At 40.3% G+C, this 16084-nt stretch overlaps 1 protein-coding gene across 5 annotated transcripts in view; it reads right to left on the bottom strand.

Moving 5' to 3' along the window:
• Positions 1-16084, bottom strand: part of eps15 (epidermal growth factor receptor pathway substrate 15) — a 119052-nt gene that overhangs the window by 86929 nt on the left and 16039 nt on the right. For all 5 annotated transcript variants that reach the window (XM_034179702.1, XM_034179703.1, XM_034179706.1 and 2 more), the window contains exons 2-11: positions 10893-10934; positions 10102-10191; positions 9386-9433; positions 9169-9264; positions 8811-8873; positions 4996-5121; positions 4782-4841; positions 3248-3478; positions 2851-2996; positions 1703-1859 (exon numbers count right to left, since the gene is read on the bottom strand). In XM_034179702.1, the coding sequence (XP_034035593.1) occupies positions 1703-1859; positions 2851-2996; positions 3248-3478; positions 4782-4841; positions 4996-5121; positions 8811-8873; positions 9169-9264; positions 9386-9433; positions 10102-10191; positions 10893-10934 (1059 nt within the window). The remainder of the gene's footprint in view (positions 1-1702; positions 1860-2850; positions 2997-3247; positions 3479-4781; positions 4842-4995; positions 5122-8810; positions 8874-9168; positions 9265-9385; positions 9434-10101; positions 10192-10892; positions 10935-16084) is intronic.

The raw sequence follows: 16084 nt of genomic DNA, 5'->3' as shown, positions 1-16084 counted from the left end.
TAATCAGCATCTTGATATGGCACACCTGTGAGGTGGGATGGATTATCTCAGCAAAGGAGAAGTGCTCACTGACACAGATTTAGACTGGTTTGTGAACAATATTTGAGGGAAATGATGATATTGTGTATGTGGAAAAAGTTTTAGATCTTTGAGTTCATCTCATACAAAATGGGAGCAAAATCAAAAGTGTTGCGTTTATATTTTTGTTGAGTGTATATATATATATATATATATATATATATATATATATATATGAAAGAGAGAGAGAGACACACACACACACTAGTGTTCAGAATAATAGTGCTATGTGACTAAAAAGATTAATCCAGGTTTTGAATATATTTCTTATTGTTACATGGGAAACAAGGTACCAGTAGATTCAGTAGATTCTCACAAATCCAACAAGACCAAGCATTCATGATATGCACACTCTTAAAGCTATGAAATTGGGCTATTAGTAAAAAAAAAAAGCAGAAAAGGGGGTGTTCACAATAATAGTAGCATCTGTTGTTGACGCTACAAACTCAAAACTATTATGTTCAAACTGCTTTTTAAGCAATCCTGTGAATCACTAAACTAGTATTTAGTTGTATAACCACAGTTTTTCATGATTTCTTCACATCTGTGAGGCATTAATTTTGTTGGTTTGGAACCAAGATTTTGCTGGTTTACTAGTGTGCTTGGGGTCATTGTCTTGTTGAAACACCCATTTCAAGGGCATGTCCTCTTCAAGTATTCTGACATATCCAAACTGATCCATGACACCTGGTATGCGATATATAGGCCCAACACCATAGTAGGAGAAACATGCCCATATAATGATGCTTGCACCACCATGCTTCACTGTCTTCACTGTGAACTGTGGCTTGAATTCAGAGTTTGGGGGTCATCTCACAAACTGTCTGCGGCCCTTGGACCCAAAAAGAACAATTTTATTCTCATCAGTCCACAAAATATATTCCTCTTTGGCAAATTGTAACCTCTTCTGCACGTCTTTTATTTAACAGAGGGACTTTGCGGGGAATTCTTGCAAATAAATTAGCTTCACACAGGCGTCTTCTAACTGTCACAGCACTTACAGGTAACTCCAGACTGTCTTTGACCATCCTGGAGCTGATCAATGGGTGAGCCTTTGCCATTCTGGTTATTCTTCTATCCATTTTGATGGTTGTTTTCCATTTTCTTCCACGCGTCTCTGGTTTTTTGTCCATTTTAAAGCATTGGAGATCATTGTAGATGAACAGCCTATAATTTTTTGAACCTGCATATAAGTTTCCCCCTCTCCAATCAACTGTTTAATCAAACTACGCTGTTCTTCTGAACAATGTCTTGAACGTCCACGTGCACTCTGTCTTCAGTGTTTTGGCCTGATGCAACGTCTCTATTGGACACGCGAGGATATGTCATAGCGCGCAGCGGCACAAGCTGGATTGAACTTTGATGTCAAGCCCTGGTGTGCCCTGACAACGTAGCATCGCGCAAGCTTGGTTTCTATGGATTGTGCTGCGTTGTTTGCGCAAAGCTTTTCATTGAAAATAATGGGTTTTACAGTGATGCGCGCCATGTTTACATGCACGGTGTGAAAGACTCTACACTGCAACACGTTTGTCGTAGCACCAGATGCAATGAGTGACGTATGCATTAAGCAAATCATGAGCTAACAATAAAACATGTGCAGAGCACTATTCTAAGTGCAACTTACCTGTTTGATACTTTGTCTGTCAGAAGGTGGGATCATCTCTAGGGAGAGGCTCTGGGGCGGATCCATGCCTTTGGTCAGCTTCTGGTTTATCAGATGAAGCGCCAGGGCAAACTGCTCTCGAGTTAGTTTTCCAACATCTCCAATGTCACAAAGCTCCCTGAGACCAAAACACATGCACAATGCATAAGAGAGTAATGATTTACACCTCAGGCACAGACTACTTTTAATAGCATGATCAAGCGCATTCAACTTCCTGGAAGCTCATAAATGGGACTGGACAGTCAAGCAGACAAAAGCTAATCCACGATGAATATAGTCTTGTGCTGTGATGTGATGCAGTCAAGTACTACACAGGGGACCAGACTAAGCTTTGTTTTTGTTTTTTTAAACTAGGAGCACTGTGGCCCCTTACTGAAAATTTTAGGAGCACAAGCAGAAAATTTAAGGCTGCACACCTTAAATCAACCTGCAATGCAATTATTCCCATTTTTCTTGTTTTAAGTTCAAGTAGCTTTGTGATTAATACAAAAATTACAACATACTATGTTATTTTAAGCTCACAATGTCACATTTTAATTATAATGGTGCATCTGATTTTTTTCTCCTCAACCTCAGCAATTTGTTGCTACATAGAGCCTGACTCTGGTAAAGGAGGTGGTTTGTTGACAGTGACAGGCATCAAGCAGTTGTGACATGGTTTTGGTCTCAATAGATAGTTTTCCCTTCCATGACAACTGCACAGGGGCAGACTTCAAACTTCTTAATTTCAGAGGTTTTAAGCCATAAAGTTAAGCATAATTAGGGGCATGACTGCTTTGAGCAACAGTTCACGGAGCCAAGAGTTCAGAGGATCACATTAACTGAATAGTTAATTAAAAGCTACAATAGATCGAAGTAACACTTGCATTCCAAGAGCCACATAGATTGTACAATGCAAGTATTCACAGCACTTCACTTTTTCTACATTTTGTTATGCAACAGCCTCATTTTAAATGGAGTAAATTCATTATTCCCCTCAAAATTCTATTCACAACACCCCATAATGACAACATGAAAAAAGCGTTTGTTTAATTTGCAAAAAATATTAAAAATAAAAACTAAGAAATGTTGGGTTTTTTTGTTTTGTTTTTTGTAAATTTTCTCCTTACCAGATACGCGCAAGTGTTGCAGAAGGCAGGCCGGTCTTGAGAAAGATATCTCTGACCTCTGGTCCAGACACCAGCCCATCCATGTCACTGTCTGTTTTGTTAAACAGTTCATCATACTTGGCTTTGTCTGCTGGAGACACCACCCACTGCGAGGGAGAAAAATAATTTCAAAGAACTCCCTCATTTGCTTTAATATCTTTGAAACTTTTTACAATCTAGGCCAGTGACAACACATAATTAAACTTCACTTACCTTTGTACTTCCTCTTACCTTAATTCATTTTATTTAACTAAACACTCTGAACTAACCAATTTCAAATAATTGTTTTACTAATGTAATCATATAGGTTCCAAATAAATAAAAGCTTTAACAAAGGGGCGACTGGTACTGTACTCACAGGGGCAGCTGCTGGTGTTGGGACAGGAACTGGGGCAGGTTTAGGAGGGTGAGGCATAGTCTTAGAGCCAGCATGGGAGGAGCGACTGTCTTTGGCAGAAGGGGGTGAGGGTAATAAGGGCATCACAGGAGGTACTGAGGGTTTCTTCCTCTTGGAGGGTGGAACCAGGGGAGGTGGCAGAGACATGGGAACAGGCTCCCCCTCCAGGGCTCTGTACACCAGATACATGGCCTGGAAGAGGGCAGTAAAAATCAAAGATAAAAGATCATTACCAATAAACAGCTGCAGAGTTAATCAGGTGTCACATCTCCGGGTCTCCTGATTTAGATTTTCCACCTAACAATATGCTCCCCGCAGATGTGCAGATGTCATCTTCACAGTCTGTAAGAGCTTACAAACATTTACATATAACCATGTAGTTATATGTTGTCAACACAAGCAGATACACAACACTATCAATTTATGGACATACAAAGCAAGCATTTGAAAACAGCATGAGCTAAAAATGATGGCATGACTGTATTCACAACCTTGAAGTACGGATGCACCGATCCACAATTTTTCACTTCCAATCAGATCCCGATACCTGAATTTGGATATCTGCCGATACTTTTCCGATCCAATACCAGAGCTGTTTGCTTTAATATTATTATTATTATCATCATTATTGTTGTTGATTTTATTTGAGGGTTTTCTAAAAAAGGAGACTTGAAAGTTTAGCTACATTTGCCAGAAGGTGTATCTAAGATGAAACCCTAGATTTTATGTTTTGGTGAAAGAATTAAGTACTTTTATTTTTTACAGACTTTTATAGCCTTATTTTTATAGACTTGAAGAGAAAAGACAGCACTCTCTCTCCCTGCCTGTTTCTCTCTCTCTCTGCCTGTCTCCATGTTTGTCTGTCTCTTGCTTGCTCGCTTTCTCTCTCCCTCCGTCTCTCTCTCTTTTTCTTCCTGTCTCGCTATTCGTGCTGCGCAAACTTCGAACTTTTGGGAAACACAAAGCCTTTCAACTGTAAAATAAACATATGATCACCAACACTCATGCGCAGAATTTTAATGGAGACTTTTTCCTTTTCAGCGGACAGAATCTCTGTTCGCTGTCTTCCTCGGCTGCATGCTGAGCTGGCATTTTACAACCTCGGGACAGTGAAGCGGCTAACTTTTTAGCACACATTTTCAGCAACAATTCAATTAATCTTTCGGAAAATCCGTGCTCAACAAACAGAAAATTTGAACCCACGAGCAGAGCAGAAATTTGCCGCTAACCGCAGCTAGAGCACTGTGGAAGAGAGCTCTCTCAAACAGCTCGGCTTCAAAAACCGCCCCCTCCCCTCCTCCCCTCCTCCCGCTCAGCAGTAAACAAGCAGAGAGCAAACAACAGCAGTCGAGAGGATTCACAGTGGCTCTTCTCCGGTATCGGAAAATGTTGCGGGTTGGATCGGTGTTTTCTGATACGTGAATTACGTCCAGTTTCAGCTCGGCCCCATCCCTACCTTGAAGGTCAATTTTTGTGTTATTTGCTAAGTTCTTACCACAGCAAATTCATCTTTGTCCAACATTCCATCTCTGTCGATGTCACTGAGCTCCCACACCTGCATACATAAACAGAATTGTTCGCCACATATCAATGCTTGTCTCTTTTCTTTCATTACTATTTAAAGACACTGAAATTCTCACTTCAGTTGATTTCTGTTTCAGTGATATAAATTAATTTGTCAGTCATATTTCACAATCGGGGACACAAACCCTGCCCAGGATGTCGACCGGCAGTTTGGAGTTGAGCAGGACTGGTTTAACCTTCTCCCCTGTTAGCATCCCACCCACTGGAGCCAGACTATCAAAAATGGAGTCAAACTTCATCTTTTCCTCGGGCTTGGGAATATAGAAAACAGGTATACAATAATTAAACAAAGGTTATGTAAACTGTTCTGAAACAGCTACTGTTTAAAAAAAACAAAACAAAAAAGAAAAGAAAATGAAAACATGCCAGCATGAACACGATGCAAAACATAAGGTATCGGTCGGTACTTTTCTTGACATCTGTCACTTTTATTTGGAGAAAGAGTAAATTCTTAGCGAGAATGGCAAAAATCTGTGGGTGTTATTTTGTCTGTAGTTATTCTTTCCCTTAAGATTCAATAGGAATCGATCAGCAGTTATTCTGCAAAATTTGGGAGCAGAGTGCTGCGACTGGATGGGGGTGACCAAACCAAACTTTATTATATACCGGATTTTCCGGAGTATAAGTTGCACCTGTTCAAAAATGCCTCAAAGAAGAAAAAATCAGCTCTTTAATTTGGGATTTATGTTGTTGTGTACATTTTATTATTGGCATTTATTCTTTTATTATTAGAGTTTATTTTGTTTGGTTGTTTTGGGAAAGTCCTATATAAATAGTAATTAATAATTAACATTATTAATAAGAAATGTGTGATGTTTCAGTTGCACTGGGAGTATAAGTTACAGGGCATCCCACACTAGTTACAAAACACCAAAAACAACTTATACTCCAGAAAATATGATATACAGAGACAGCGAGAGAAAAAGCATTCTATGTCTCAGAGTGTTTTTTTTTTTTTTTTAAGGGCCAAAATTGGATGCAAATTCAAGTCTTTTACCGACCTTTTTACTGTGCATCCAGAAAGTATTCACAGCGCATCACTTTTTACGCATTTTGTTATGTTATAGCCTTATTCCAAAATGGATGAAATTCATTTTTTTTTCCCCCACTCAAAATTCTACATACGTACAATAACCCATAATGACAATACGAAAAAAAATTTTTTTTTTTTTCCACTGATCATCCTTGAGATGTTTCTACAGCTTAACCGGGGTAAATTCAGTTGATTGGACATGATTTGGAAAGGCACACACCTGTCTACATATAAGGTTCCATAGCTGACAGTGCTTGTCAGAACACAAACCAAGCATGAAGTTAAAGGAATTGTCTGTAGACCTCAGACAAGATTGCCTCAAGGGACAAATCTGGGGAAAGGTACAGAAATATTTATGCTGCTTTGAAGATCCCAATGAGCACAGTAGCCTCCATCATCCATAAATGGAAGAAGTGCAGACCCACCAGGACTCTTCCTAAAGCTTGCTGTCTGACTAAACTGAGTGATCAGGGCAGAAGGGCCTTAGTCAGGGAGGTGACCAAGAACCCGATGGTCACTCTGTCAGAGCTCCAGTATTCTTCTGTGGAGAGAGGAGAACCTTCCAGAAGGACAGCCATCTCTGCAGCAATCCACCAATCAGGTCTGTTTGTTAGAGTGGCCAGACAGAAGCCACTCCTTAGTAAAAGGCACAGGGCAGTCCACCTGTGGTTTGTCAAAAGACACCTGAGTGACTCTCAGACCATGAGAAACAAAATTCTCTGGTCTGATGAGACAAAGATTGCACTCTTAGTGTGAATGCCAGGCGTCATGTTTGGAAGAAACCAGACACCATCCCTACAGTGAAGCATGGTGGTGGTAGGAACATGCTGTGGGGATGTTTTTCAGTGGCAGTAATTGGGAGACTAGTCAGGATTGAGCAAAAGATAAATGCACATGTGAAACATAGCAAAGATTCATCTCATCCAGTTTATGGCTGATGCAGAGACTCTGATCCATGCATTTGTCTCTTCTTGGCTAGACTACTGCAATGTTCTATTTCTGGTTTACCGCAGTCCAGCATTAGGAGTCTCCAATTAGTTCAAAATGCTGCTGCCAGACTCTTGACAGGAAACAGAAAGTTTGACCACATTACACCCATTTTAGCATCTCTTTACTGCCTTCCTGTCCCTGTGAGGTCAGATTTTAAGGCTCTGTTACTAACCTATAAAATTATTCACAGACTAGCACCTCCCCACTTCAGATGACCTAATTAATCCCTATGTACCAGCCCGGGCTCTGCATTCTCGGGCGCCGGACTACTTTGTGTCCCTAGGGTGAATAAAAAGCCTGCAGGGCACAGAGCCTTTTCTTATCATGCGCCTGTTTTGTGGAATAATCTCCCTACAGAGATAAAACAGATTCAGATTCTATAGAAACATTCAAGTCCAGACTTAAGATGCATCTATTCTCCCTCTCGTATAGCTAACATACTGGTACAGTATAATACTATGCTTCTTATACCTTTAACTCATCTTACTAGCAACGGAACATGTCTTGGCCTCACTTCATCTAAATTCTGGGTCTGTTAGTGAAGCTTAAAGCCAGTAGCCAGCGATCACCTCTGTGTTCTCTCTGCTTCCCTGTTGATTGCTGCTGAACTTATATCTTAGGTGCAGTTTTTCAGGCCGACTAATTCTGCTCTTTTTTCTCTGTCCGAGGCATTGATGACTTCGCACAAGGCTGACAGCTGCACACCACAGGGCGCTGGACTGACAGCACACTGCAGTCTGCTTTTGGAATACACTCTGACAGGCCCACTGATTAAGTGATGGATGGACGCTGGCCCTGCACCCCAGGGAGCTGGATGACCCCCTACCAATGACTGTGCGCTCATCTCAATAATGCACTTTGTTTTGATTCTATTCTGGTTTTTCTGTTTCTTCAGCTTTGTAAAAACCTTGTAACTGTTAGAATGGCCTAAGCAGTGGGTCTCCCCTCTGAGTCTGGTCTGCTTGAGGTTTCTTCCTCATCATCATTAGAGGGAGTTTTTCCTTACCACTGTCGCCTGTGTGCTTGTACTAGGGTTTTTTGAGGTTAGACCTTACTCGTATAGCACCTTGAGGCAGCTTTATTGTGATTTGGTGCTATATGAATGAAATAAATTGAACTGAAATTGAATGCAGCAATGTACAGAGACATCCTGGATGAAAACCTGCTCCAGAGCGCTCTTAACCTCAGACTGGGGCGACAGGTTCATTTTCCAGCAGCACAATGACCCCAAGCATGCAGCCAAGATATCAAAGGAGTGGCTTTAGGACAACTCTGTGAATGTCCGTGAGTGCCCCAGCCAGAGCCCAGACCTGAATCTGAGTGAACATCTGGAGAGATCTGAAAATGCTGTGCACCGACGCTCCCCATCCAACCTGATGGAGCTTGAGAGGTGCTGCAAAGAGGAATGGACAAAGCTACTCAAAGATAGGTGCACCAAGCTTGTGGCATCACATTCAAGAAGACTTGAGGCTGTAATTGCTGCCAAAGGTGCATCAACAAAAGTATTGAGCAAATGGTGTGAATACTTATTTACATGTGGTTTCTTAGGTTTTTGTTTTTTTTTATAAATTGGGGAAAAAAAACTTTTCATGTTGTCCTTATAGGATTTTGTGAGTGTAGTTTTGAGGGGGAAAAATTAATTTACTCCATTTTGGAATAAGGCTGCAACATAACAAAAAAGTGAAGTGCTGTGAATACTTTCCAGATGCACTGCAAGTCAACTGAAGCAACAGTTTTTTAAATATATGTGCAAAGGCTCAGAACTGTTCACAGTACCCTTTTCCTGACCCGTAACAGTGGTACAAATGCAATGCAGCAAAAGTACTTTCAACTAAGGCATTTATGTGTATTAAGACAAATAAGCAAATAAACAAATGAATGTAATTATAACAGGGAAGTAATTTGTAGCTGTCTTACCTTAACAATCCATGGAATATCCATAGCCACTCCCCCTGCTAACAAAGGGCTGCTTGTGTCATGCTAGAAGTAATGATTAATCTGAGTTATTACCAAATGGACCAATTCTATGAATTACTTGAAAATAAAATGATGATATTCTAATTATTATTTTGAAGCTTGGTGAAAGTGATCTCAAGTGCAAATCTTTTGGGTTGACGTAAACCATCAAGAAATAACTGAATTTAGTAGTTTGCCCGAGCAACAGCACTACCAATAACACATATGCCGTTTCATCAGAGATACCTCCAAAATAACAACAGTATTTACTAAATTGAATATACTTAGAATTTGGTGAAATGAGCAGCAACAGACTTACAAATTTTGGGGGAGGAACAGCTACATTAAGGCTCTTGAGTGCCACCTCCAGTCCATTCTGTGCACAGGCTACCAACCTCAATGCTATGAAGAATTGCTGAAGGGAATAGGTACAGTATTTAATATTTAAAAAATAATAAATACCAAAATTTAAGCCAGCAAAGCACAATACATATAAAATACATCCACAATGGTGAGCCTACACAGTGTATTTGTACCTGTTTACTCAGGTAGCCCTTTCGTTCAGAGTCTGCTAAGTCCCAGATCTATGGAGACACTTATAGTTTATATGGTAGGTATTGCACTTAGTAGCAGCATTTTTTTTTTAATCATTATGAATATAAACGGCTATACTAAAATAAGAAATGAAGCCTGTTAATCGAGAAATCTGGGTAAAATGTAATGAAATGGAGCAGATGGACTCCAAATATGATTAAATATGACTGAATTAAGTATGTTTATTTTATAATTTTTAAGCAAAATTGAGCGAAATGGGGACTGATAATAACGAAATGGGGGTAAAACGTAGCCAAATGGAGCAGACTGACTCCAAATACGATTCAATTAAGTACTTTAATTTTTTTAGCAAAATGGGGACCGATAACAAAATGGTGGTTAAAAAGTAACAAAATGGAGCAGACTGACCCATTGACTGAAATTTCATCTCTTGAACGCCACATGGCGCACCTGCTCCTACTACATGTACTGAGTGCATCTCACAAAAAAATAAATAAATAATTTTTAAAAAAGCCAAACAATTAAATAAAACTATTTGGAGTGAGTCTGATTAACTCTGCTCCATTTCGTTACATTTTACCCCATTTCGTAATTATCCGTCCCCATTTCACCCCATTTCATATTTTAGTATGGCCCAATATGTCGTAAATACAACAAAAGTACTACGGCTACTGTGCTAATACAAATCTTTGGTTACCTTTCCGAGGACCACATCAGCCAAGCCTGACCTTTTCAGGAACAAAGCTGCATCAGCTGCTGCCACTCGCCCACTGCCAGTTGGATCAACCTGCAAAAATGCAAACAAAAACAACACACAGACATTAGTGGGTCATTCCGCCTCCAAACTATTGATAGTACAACTATGACATATGACACAGTGTCTCATAAAAACACTTTTAGGGTTACATATGAAACCAAAAGCTATTTTTTTTTGCACAGTTTACTTTGTACATAACCTATTTGTACCCATTCAGGAGAGCCAAAGCTGGCTGACATGAAATGTTGGGCGAAGACAATTATTATTTATTCATAGACCTGCTTCCTTTACTGGCGACTGATATCAGATCTGTTAGCAGAGAAGAGAGGGACTGTAACAATCAGTACGTACAATCAGTGTATAGTTTTCTCAGAGATTAAGCATTTCCTCATGATTTAAATAAACTGATGGCAGTATTGATAATATTTGTTATGTGAATTATCTTATACGTTTGGTTTGTTGTCATCTATGCATCTCTGTAATTCTTTGCACTGGTAACAGCTTCCGGCTTGGACAGCAAAAAATGTAGATGAGTGAGTTATACTGGCACATCAGCCTGCTTACTCGACTCAGACAGACGGACAGAGTAATTCCCACTGCATATATACCCAACACAATCTTTGTTTACGAGGGTTGTGACCACACAGTATTTAGGCAATGTATATGATAATATTTTTGAAAAGACAAGAAAGGCTGGATTGTGTTGTTCTTAAGATACATTATTTGCGTACCTGCCGATAGTATTTGTCATAGATGGGATTTCCACTGGAGAGCTGTTGAGGAAGACAAAAATTCTACATTATACTGTTCACAATTTAAAAACACAAACACATACATAAATTACATTTATCAGAAAGTTGTTAACAAATCGCTTGGCTTTGACCAAATTACTTAATTTACCCAACGGCATAAAGCACTACATTACTAAACTGACTTAAATAATCTGAAACAGAACAAGCTAATACGTAAATCTTTAAAATGCTTTCTTCAGTCTATGTGGTGAAACAAATACGCATGTGCTGCCCAATGATGTGACTGAGCTTAAGGCAGATATTTTTACAGAAGCAGAAGGAAAGAACACAAAGTTCATTCAATCAAAGATCAGGATGACTTTTCAAGATTCTCATATCTTTCACTAAACGGATCATTATCAGGGATCCGAAGCGCCTGTCAAATATTGACTGAGTGATAACTGCTCAGACAAAAATAACAAAAAAACGATACTGCAGTTTCTGTAGTATGTTGTTGTTGCAGTTCAAGAATGCATGGTTTTTCCAGTAATACTGACAGTGTAGCAAGAATAACTCAAGCAGGATGAGGCACTGTGACACCACCAGACATGACAATATGACAATGCTGTGAAATAATAATTACACAGGGCATTGCTGACAAAAATATAAACATCCTGAACCAGTCATTTCCATCTTAATACATAAAGTTTGTGCCGGTTCTGCGACAGTCAACCGTGACTTCAGAGCTGTCTGATATCAGGATATACTCAACTGGCTACAGTTCCGATGGCTTATGATGGTCAACAAGAGAGTTTCACAGACGACAGCAAGTTTGCTTTGTCTCATTTCCTCTTTTAATATGACTGTGTGACCACTAAATGGCTGAACAGGAAAAGAACCCCCGTTTGTTAACATACAGCTTTAGCAACGTTTTTTGCTAGGTTTAATATACAGGCACTGTGACAAAAAGAAAGAAAAACGTTTTAGAACTGCAATGTGACAGGGAATTAACTTAAACTTTCCGGAAATGAACCGTTTTGTCAATAGCCAGTTTACAGTCAGATAAGTGTTCACACTCTTATCTATCCCTGACAATTGTTCTGTGTCACACAATCGTGTGCCTGGAACTGATGGCAGCTATAACACTGTGGTCATTGTACTCATGAATCTTTAAATGTGCAGTGAAAAAGAAAAAACAAACGTGCTTCTAGCCTAAACTGTTCATCAAACTACAACTAAAGCCATAGCTGACACTGAGAACTATTTCATAACCAGTCAATTTTAAGTAATTTAGTATTGACCAGGTTTCTCAAAATGCAAGGCCTTGTTCTTTTTCAGTTTTGAGACTAACGAGCTTTAAAGTTCTTTTTTTCCACTGCTTTAAATTTAAATATTTTCAAATACGCTTTAAACTACTCTAAACCATGTAATGAGTTATATTTTGTTACACAGCTGTAAACCAAATGAAAAATTATATATATATATATATATATATATATATACACACACACACACACACACACACACACACACACACAACCCCTGGCAAAAATTATGGAATCACCGGCCTCGGAGGATGTTCATTCAGTTGTTTAATTTTGTAGAAAAAAAGCAGATCACAGACATGACACAAAACTAAAGTAATTTCAAATGCCAACTTTCTGGCTTTAAGAAACACTATAAGAAATCAAGAGGAAAAAAACTGTGGCAGTCAGTAACGGTTACTTCTTTAGACCAAGCAGAGGGAAAAAAATATGGAATCACTCAATTCTGAGGAAAAAATTATGGAATAATGAAAAACAAAAGAACGCTCCAACACATCACTAGTATTTTGTTGCACCACCTCTGGCTTTTATAACAGCTTGCAGTCTCTGAGACATGGACTTAATGAGTGACAAACAGTACTCTTCATCAATCTGGCTCCAACTTTCTCTGATTGCTGTTGCCAGATCAGCTTTGCAGGTTGGAGCCTTGTCATGAACCATTTTCTTCAACTTCCACCAAAGATTTTCAACTGGATTAAGATCCGGACTATTTGCAGGCCATGACATTGACCCTATGTGTCTTTTTGCAAGGAATGTTTTCACAGTTTTTGCTCTATGGCAAGATGCATTATCATCTTGACAAATGATTTCATCATCCCCAAACATCCTTTCAATTGATGGGATAAGAAAAGTGTCCAAAATATCAACGTAAACTTGTGCATTTATTGATGATGTAATGACAGCCATCTCCCCAGTGCCTTTACCTGACATGCAGCCCCATATCATCAATGACTGTGGAAATTTACATGTTCTCTTCAGGCAGTCATCTTTATAAATCTCATTGGAACGGCACCAAACAAAAGTTCCAGCATCATCACCTTGCCCAATGCAGATTCGAGATTCATCACTGAATATGACTTTCATCCAGTCATCCACAGTCCACGATTGCTTTTCCTTAGTCCATTGTAACCTTGATTTTTTCTGTTTAGGTGTTAATGATGGCTTTCGTTTAGCTTTTCTGTATGTAAATCCCATTTCCTTTAGGCGGTTTCTTACAGTTCGGTCACAGACATTGACTCCAGTTTCCTCCCATTTGTTCCTCATTTGTTTTGTTGTGCATTTTCGATTTTTGAGACATATTGCTTTAAGTTTTCTGTCTTGACGCTTTGATGTCTTCCTTGGTCTACCAGTATGTTTGCCTTTAACAACCTTCCCATGTTTGTATTTGGTCCAGAGTTTAGACACAGCTGACTGTGAACAACCAACATCTTTTGCAACACTGCGTGATTTACCCTCTTTTAAGAGTTTGATAATCCTCTCCTTTGTTTCAATTGACATCTCTCGTGTTGGAGCCATGATTCATGTCAGTCCACATGGTGCAACAGCTGTCCAAGGTGTGATCACTCCTTTTTAGATGCAGACGAGCAGATCTGATCTGATGCAGATGTTAGTTTTGGGGATGAAAATTTATAGGGTGATTCCATAATTTATTCCTCAGAATTGAGTGAGTCCATATTTTTTCCCTCTGCTTGGTCTAAAAAAGTAACCGTTACTGACTGCCACAATTTTTTTTCTTGATTTGTTATAGTGTTTCTTAAAGCCAGAAAGTTGCCATTTGAAATGACTTTAGTTTTGTGTCATGTCTGTGATCTGCTTTTTTTCTACAAAAGTAAACAACTGAATGAACATCCTCCGAGGCTGGTGATTCCATAATTATTGCCAGGGGTTGTATTATATAAGAGGTCTGTTAGAAAACTTTCCGCGCGAATTCCTCCGCGCATCTGTCTCAATGTGCCGAAAAAGTGCTGATGTCCACGTCTTCTACAATTTCTCTGGTAGTCAGACGACGTCCCGGATCAACACGGTGTTCAGTTTGGAAATGAACGGCACATTCCACTGTTACAGGAGTTTTTGTCATGGAGAGAGGAGCGGGGGAATTCGCGCACCGGGACAGAGCCGCATGGCGCAAAGCAACGCCGTGATGAAACCTCACAGGAAATGTTCTGGCATGTCCAGCTCATCCACAATTTCTCGGATAGCCACACGACTGAAAAGGCACGAAAGCCGTCTGAAAGCCGTCCTGTGAGACCAACACGGAGATGGTTTTGTCCCGCGCTATTCGCGGCTCTGTGGCGCATTCCTGATGTCCACGTCTTCTGCCATTTCTGTGGTAGTCAGACGATGTCCCGGATCAACACAGCCTTCACTTTGGAAATGATCTGGTCATTTCAGCCTGTCGATCGCCGCTCGGAGTGCGGCGCACTCTCAGCCGCTGTGGGCGGTCTTTAAACCGGCTGTAACACTCCTTAATCTGTGTGATCCCAATAAAATCGTCCCTGAAAGCCATCTGAATTTTCCGAATGGTGTCCACCTGGCTGTCTCTCACAGTTTCTGGAAAAATTTGATGCAGCAAAGCTCCAAATCGTTCAGACATTTTACTCGCAATAAAAATCCGACGAGGGCGGTGGACCACTGCTCACACAAAGCCTGGTCACAGGCGAATGACGCAACTGACAGGCGTGAAAAAACTCATGCATGAGCACGAAGGTTCAAGCTTGGCTGATGCAATCACACGTGATTCAAATCCATATGGTTTTTGCAAAAAATTAAAAAAGGTCGGATAGTTTTCTAACAGACCTCGTATATATATATACACGAGGGCTGTCCGTAAAGTATAGGTCCGTTTTATTTTTTTCAAAAACTATATGGATTTCATTCATATGTTTTTACGTCAGACATGCTTGAACCCTTGTGCGCATGCGTGAGTTTTTCCACACCTGTCGGTGACGTCATTCGCCTGTGAGCACTCCTTGTGGGAGGAGTCGTCCAGCCCCTCGTCGGAATTCCTTTGTCTGAGAAGTTGCTGAGAGACTGGCGCTTTGTTTGATCACAATTTTTTCTAAACCTGTGAGACACATCGAAGTGGACATGGTTCGAAAAATTAAGCTGGTTTTCAGTGAAAATTTTAACAGCTGATGAGAGATTTTGAGGTGATCCTGTCGCTTTAAGGACTTTTCACGGTGCGAGACGTCGCGCAGCGCTCTCAGGCAGCGTCATCAGCCTGTTTCAAGCTTAAAACCTCCACATTTCAGGCTCTATTGATCCAGGACATCGTGAGAGAACAGAGACGTTTCAGAAAAAGTCGGTTTCAGCATTTTATCCGGATATTCCACTGTTAAAGGAGATTTTTTTAATGAAAGACGTGCGGACGGGTCCGCGCGTCGGGACGCAGCCGACGCGGCGCGGCGGCACAGGAAAAACACCTCCGTGTTGATAACCATTTGTTAAAATACAGTTGGCTTTTGATGGCTTTCAGTGGAGTGAGTATATGAGAAATTGTTTATCAGCTGGAGATGTTCCAACTTGTCCTTAAGGCTTCCAGCAGAGGTGTTTTTCCTGTGACGGAGCGTCGCGGCGGCTGCGAGCTGACGCTGCAATCCGCCCGCACGTCTTTCATTAAAAAAATCTCCTTTAACAGTGGAATATCTGGATAAAATGCTGAAACCGACTTCTTCTGAAACTTCTCTGTTCTCTCACGACGTCCTGGATCAACAGAGCCTGAAATGTGGAGGTTTTAAGCTTGAAACAGGCTGATGACGCTGCCTGAGAGCGCTGCACGACGTCTCGCACCGTGGCAAGTCCTTAAAGCGACAGAATCACCTCAAAATCTCTCATCAGCTGTTAAAATTTTCACTGAAAACCAGCTTA

This window comes from Thalassophryne amazonica, chromosome 10, assembly GCF_902500255.1.
Source record: "Thalassophryne amazonica chromosome 10, fThaAma1.1, whole genome shotgun sequence".
NCBI classification, from domain to species: Eukaryota; Metazoa; Chordata; class Actinopteri; order Batrachoidiformes; family Batrachoididae; genus Thalassophryne; species Thalassophryne amazonica.
This window is presented reverse-complemented; position numbering and strand designations above follow the sequence as displayed.